Raw genomic sequence first — 6738 nt, 5'->3', positions numbered from 1 at the left:
ACCCCTGATAGGAGAGCGGGAAAGCCCCGCTGATCTAAAGTGGTTTATCTGCCCTTTTTGAAGGGTAAGTTTTTGGTAGGGATAGTATGATTTTGTGGAAATTGTCCCTAGATTTCATTTTTTGGGATGTATATATGGAAGTACAGTGATTGTAGTAACTCTGGTACATTGTGATGTATGATATGATGGTATGAATATGATTACATTTTTTGCTGCGTAGGCTTCTGCTGTATGTTCTAAGGTATCCCCGGTACCCACGGGTCCAGGAGGATTGTGACCTGCTGAGTTGGAATGTGAGATGTGTGGTATTGATTTTATGATGATATTATTATAATATATATATATATATATGTGAAAAATGAGCAGGTCGTGACACAAACTTAGTGTGTAATTCCCTAAAGTGCAAAACGGCTTGCACATCTTCTAAAGTCAGTCTCTCTTTCCCATACATCATAGTTTCTTTAATATTTTCATATGTGGAATCAAGAGAACTCAATACAAGAATTGCCTGATCTTCTTCATCTATACTAATATCAATATTAGCAAGATCCAAATGAATTTTATTAAATTCATCTAAATGTTCATCAATAGATGTTTAAGGGGTCATTCTAAAGGTACAGAGTCTAGTCTTCTTATGGAGTCTATTTGCTAGAGATTTTGTCATGTACAAACTTTCTAATTTTGACCACACTCCAGTTGTCGTATCCTCATTGGCAACTTCTCTAAGCACTTTGTCTCTTAAGGACAAGATAATGACACTATGTGCCTTTTGGAGGATTTCGGGCTTCACTTTGTCGGCGGAGGGTAAACCTAGTTTCCCCTCTTGTGAAGTGGAGGCTCCCTTCTTTTCTCCAAGAAGAGCCTCTTCAAGCCCTTGCTGTACTAAGATGGCACGCATATTAATCCTCCACAAACCAAAGTCATTTTTTTCCGGTGAATTTTTCTATTTTAAACCTAGCGGTCTCTATCACATAGCCAGACTCTGATACCACTTGTTGTGTGTAATTCAGCTGACTGCTAATTCTATTTTTAGATTTTATTCAAAGCATCAACTACAATCACACCTAAACGATAACCTGTTTATGTTAACGTGTGCGTGTGTGCTAAGCCTAAACAAGAAAAATATATGTTCACCAATCCAATATTCAGCAAAACATAAACATGCCACAATCACAATCCACAAGAACACATTTACATGGTTCGGCCCAAAAATTAGCCTACATCCACGGTAGAAACTCGCCTCCAAAGAAACTATATTAAATCCGGCGGAAATAAATATACATATAGACAGATTTACCTTTGGGGCTTACCGATCTCCTCTGGAAATCAACCCAAGAATAATCCAAGAAATCCCCCCCTTCACACTTGCGAAGAACCCTAGGTGTCTCCCATATATTCCTCCTTGATTTCCCTAAAAGAAACCCTCCCCAAGAAACTAAATCTGAGCTTTTACCTTGCCTTACCCTTGTGCAAACCTTCGTTGGAGATACCCAACGCCGCACCCACCTCCTACCGTCTCCCTTTCTCATGCGCTATGGCTAAAGGATCTCTTGGCGGTGATGGCTTCCTCATTACAGGTCTCCTCTCTTGGCTGGGAAGGGTCTTGCGGCTGGTAAAGAAGAAAACTACTACGCTGAACCTGAAGCTACGCTGCCCTTTTCCTTTCTTCCAAGAAGCTGAAAACTGAAGTGTGTTCAAGTCCCACGCCCCCTGCTGTTTTACATTTACAATTAATGAAAACAAATTACATTCATGCCCGTAAACAAAAAAAAACCCAACAGCAGCCGTTTGATTTGGCAAAAGAATGGATGGCTTGGATTGTTAAGCTTGACACTCCAACATTTCTTTATTTTTGTTCAAATCAATAAAAATCTAAATTTAGTGCTTCAAAACAAAGCTCCCAAACGCATGATAAACAAGTTTGGACAATTCGTACTAGATTCATGACATCAAATTGGAAAAAAAAAAAAAAACCCACATGAAAAATTGACAAAAATTAAATATCAAGTCAAACTAAGCAAAATAAGGATCATTTTTTGCAATCTCTATGATTTAAAACAAAAAAAAAATATTCATTAACTAATTATGAATATCTAAAAGAAGAGATGTCTTAAAAATAATCTAAAAACATAAAAAAAAAAAAAAAAAACACCTATTTCATTATATTTATAACTAGCAGACAAGGTTATAGGACTTATTTTTTCACTAGATATAAGTAATTTTTTTGGTATGTACGGATAAGTGTGTTAAATGTTTTTTGGAAAAAGTATTTGTTAGCATAATAAATATTAACTTCATTAAATTATAAATAAAAAATGAGTTTTCACTTTTTTCTTTTGTTTTTTCTGCGGTGCAAAACTTGATGCAAAGTCTTTTTATTTAGGATATTGACGACAAAGACGTATTGGGGGTCCTGAAATACATGCATACACGCGTCAAAAAGTGGGTGGCCACCGTCCATCAACAACCCCACTATTCCTTTCCTCACTTATCCAAAACCACCCCCAATCAATCAGAGTAAAATTCTTTAAAACAGGAAGAGAAGAAAAATAACAATCGCGGGTCATGTGACGAGTAAAAAGGACATGGGTTCTGCTGACGGGCCTCTTCTTTCCACATCGTTTTCATGATAACCCGCGGGCGAGGCATTGCAAAACCTTTTGATTGTTACTAACAAAAATAATATAATGTCATGATTAATGAGGAAAAGTGACGCTCCCTCCCGTATCAATATTTTTGACTCTAATGATTAGGGATTGTTGTGACCTTCGAATGCGTCTTATGAGAGACTATGGCATATTATGAGAGGGGGAGGGGCCTTGTTTGTTTGTAGATGGTGGGAAGAAGCCCAAAACAAAATTGTTGACGCCATTTGGGCATTGGATTGGTACAGAATTTGATTAGATCAGTTTGCTCTACAGACTTTTTTCCAGCGAAAAGCCTGAATGGGAATTGGCTGAATCTCCCAACTTTTTACACTGCAGCAGGATAAGGAAAGCTACAACAGAATCAATCAATCAATAAAAAGCAGAGGAGGAGGAGATGGGCTTCTCTCTTTCATCATATCTTCTTCATGAAAGAGAAAAATACGAAGTCCTACGCCACAGAGACTTGTCAGAGAGAAAGAGAGAGAGAGAGAGAGAGAGATACAGCAATGAACAGTTAGATTAAAGCAGAAAAAGCAACCAAGCCATTCAAATTCCAGAGAAGAATGCAAAGCTAAAAGCTAAAAAAGCTAAAAAAGAAAACTACAGAATTCTGATTTTTAAGATTTGTCTTACTAAAGAGGGATGCAAGATTACAGGAAATGGGAAAACAAAGGTGGACCGAATTTACAAATCACAACCACACTGATTGATTCATTCATTCATTCGGTCCCTCTCTCCCTTTCCTTCCCTCCACTTTCTTCCACAAATTGCAAGAGACTTTGTCCTGTTTCTTGGATGTTCTTCCTTCTTCACCCTAATATAAAAAAAAAAAAAAAAACTAAAAACTAGTAACAAAAATTATTTAAAGAAGAAAAAAAAAACAAGAAATCAACAAAGACGACGACCTCCAGGACAGGACAACAAACCATTTGGAGAAAATAAATTGTGATTTGTTGATGGGGGGGGGGGGGGGGGGGGGGGATGCCGAGATCAATCTCAAGCACAGCAGTATGACCACTGCTCCTCCTCGCCGGCGGCAGACTCAGCAGCGCCGCCGTAATTATCCTCGTTGAAGTAGTAATAGCTGGTAGAATTGGCAGTCATGCAGCAGGAAGAGGAAGATGATGAGCCCACGAGATAAGGCATGTTGTGGAAGGAGCGGGCGAGGCCGCTAGCCAAAGCCTCCAAAGCCATCCCTTCCTCGTGCCCACCGTACTCCTCCGCCCGGTGCTTGAGAGTCTCGAACATGAGCTCGGGCTCGTGCTGCATCACCCGGAGCACGTCCCCGCACGAGGGTCCCGGCACGGCCAGTGTCACCGCGAAGCTGTGGGGGCCGTCGCTCTGTGACACCCGGACCACGCTTGGGCCGCCGAACAGGTTGTGAACGCCTCCGAGCGCCTCCTCGTAAGCCCCGCCCAAGAACATCCCCAGATAGTACCCTCCGCCACCGCCACCGCCCTCGCTGTTCATCTCGTGAAGAGGCAGGCTCGACTCGCCGCCGATGAATTTGTCAACCTTTCCGTCGCTATCGCAGGTTAAATCGGACAGAATCCCCCTCACCGCCGGGCGCTGGTCGAGGCGGTGAATGGGGACAATTGGGAATAGCTGGCCAATGCCCCAGAAGTCAGGAACGGAGGTGAACACCGATAAATTCACATTGTAGGTGCGGATAGGATCGGACACTCCAGTAGCCTTCGAGACCAAATCGCATACGGCGTCGACGGCAGCTAACTGTTCAATGCCCAGAGACCCATCTTTGAACTGCTCGACGGAATGCTGCTTCAGCTGATCGGCGTAAAGCAAGCAAGTATCGTTCTCGCCGCGCATTGCCGCCGCATATAGGTTCCTGTAATCCGCGAGAGCATCTTCTGTCAGGCCCTGAAGGAAATGTTCCACGCCAAGCGAAGACAGGGTCTGGGTATTATCAGCCACGCTCGCCGAGACCGCCTCAAAGATCAAAATTGAATGGTGAGAGACAATGGCTCGGCCACTTTCGCTGCAAATCACCGGGTGACTCACGCCCCTGCGGTTGCATACGAACTGTACCGCTCGAACGACTGCAGCAGCGTATTCTTCCAACCCATAAGACACAGATATATCTGAAGCCGCTGATTTCGATCCGTCATAATCGATGCCGAGGCCACCGCCGATGTCGATAACCTTCATTTGAGCACCGAGGCGGACCAATTCGCAGTAGATCTGGGCCGCCTCAGCAACGCCGTCGGCAAGCAAGGCAGTCGATGGGATTTGAGATCCGATGTGAAAATGCAGCAGCTGCAGGCAATCAAGCATGCCCGCTTGTTCAAGCTTCCTCACGACGCGAAGAATCTGCGTAGTCGTCAATCCGAACTTCCCTTTCTCGCCAGAAGTGGACCCGAAATGGCCGGAATGCTTCGTCCTCAGCTTCGCTCGCACGCCGATCACCGGCCGAACAGAGAGCTTGCGGCTCAGGTCGATCACGAGATCAAGCTCTTCCTCCTGCTCAAGGACAATCACGGTGTTCAAAACAAGCTTCCTCGCGACCAGAGCAAGTGAAATGTACTCCGCATCTTTGAACCCATTGCATATCAGAAAAGAATCAGGGCTGCCCTTGCACAAGCAACTCATGGCGAGGAGAAGCTCCGGTTTGGACCCGGCCTCGAGCCCGAACCGGAAAGGAGAGCCGAACCGGACTATGTCTTCCACAACGAACCTGTCTTGGTTGCACTTTACGGGGTAAACGCCCTGGTAATGCGACTCGTATCCTAGAGACTGAACCGCCAAATCAAACGCCGATTGCAAAGACTCGAGGCGGTTCTTGAGCACGTCCGGGAGGCGGACGATGAGTGGAAGCTGTAACCCTAGTCCGCCGGACAATTTCGGATCGGAAACCTTCTTCACGATTTTCAACAGATCGATTTCTTGGTGGGCCAGGGTGCCCTCGCCGTACGGACGGACGGATATGTTGCCGGAGGAGTTGACGGTGAAATACGGAGCGCCCCAAGCGTTGATCTTGTACAGCGAATCAGAGAGAGCCGGCGACCAATGGGGATGGTCGATCACGGAAGCAGCGTTGGCGGCGGTGGCGGCGATGGTTGTCGCCGGAGGTTCGCCGGAAAATAGGAGCGGCGCGGGAAGAGAGCTGTCCCCAACGAAAGCGTAGCCGGGAGGCGCTACGGCAGCATCTACGCAGCACGCCAGGGCCGGCATCTCTTCCTCGGAGCCGAAAGAATTAAGAAATTAGGGTTTTAAAATCTTCCGGGTAGGAGATGGGGGCTTTAAAAGCCGCCGAGGCCGTAGCCCCGGCTACCCCCTCAAAAGAAGCAGTAAAGACTTTAATCTCAGATAAAAACCCTAACTCGCCCCTACGGATCAGATTCTTCCCCACGCCGAACCCTCAGAAGAAGAAAATCACCGGAGAAATCTACAAACAAGAAGAGAAAGCACAAGGCAAGCGGAGATCTAAACGCGAGAATCGAATCCCACCATACAGATCTAACCACGAGGAACCGGATTCACAAAACAACAAAAAGAAAAGAGGATTGCGAGCTAACAGATCTAATCCAACCAAGAAAGAAAATTTCGGGAAAACGCGAGAAAGCAGGGGAAAAACAGTCAGGAATTGGACGGAAACCTAACGGCCAGAGAAAGCTCGGCTTCAGGGGGCGGTGGTTAACAACGGAGGAGTGAGCGAGAATTGCATGAGAAGCCAGGGGTCCTTTATATAGGGCTCGATGAGGCCCGTTGGGCCGTGGGCCCATTTGGGCTGAAATAAATATCTTTTTTAATTTTTTTAAAAAAATATATATTTCAACATAAATAAAATAAACAATTTATTTTTCCGGCAATTGGTCCAATCTTTTTCCGAATTCTGGTGAGAATCGGCGGCGAGTTGCCGCGCGGACTCTTTTGGCGGAAGGTGAGTTGATGAGTTCATCTTTATCGTGAGAAATACGGGGTAGGTTAAATTATGGCAGTATTTTGGGGAATTTAGCGGAGCGAGGAAACGGGAAGTTTCCAATGAGGTGGGATTTGAATGAACGGATGAGATCGCGCCACGTCAGAGTCAGTTTCCCGCTAGGATTTCTATCCAGATTCCGTTACAGGTGTC

General features: G+C 45.1%; 1 protein-coding gene across 1 annotated transcript; it reads right to left on the bottom strand.

The window, feature by feature from the left end:
• Window positions 1–3259: 3259 nt before the first annotated feature.
• On the bottom strand, window positions 3260–6317 carry LOC131156430 (arginine decarboxylase). The gene has a single exon (XM_058110116.1). It carries the CDS (start codon window positions 5835–5837, stop codon window positions 3645–3647), a length of 2193 nt encoding a protein of 730 aa, XP_057966099.1. The 5' UTR covers window positions 5838–6317; the 3' UTR covers window positions 3260–3644.
• Window positions 6318–6738: the final 421 nt, after the last annotated feature.

This window comes from Malania oleifera, chromosome 5 (assembly GCF_029873635.1).
Source record: "Malania oleifera isolate guangnan ecotype guangnan chromosome 5, ASM2987363v1, whole genome shotgun sequence".
Taxonomy (NCBI): domain Eukaryota; kingdom Viridiplantae; phylum Streptophyta; class Magnoliopsida; order Santalales; family Ximeniaceae; genus Malania; species Malania oleifera.
The sequence above is the reverse complement of the archived record's forward strand: the minus strand, read 5'-3'. Positions and strand labels throughout refer to the sequence as shown.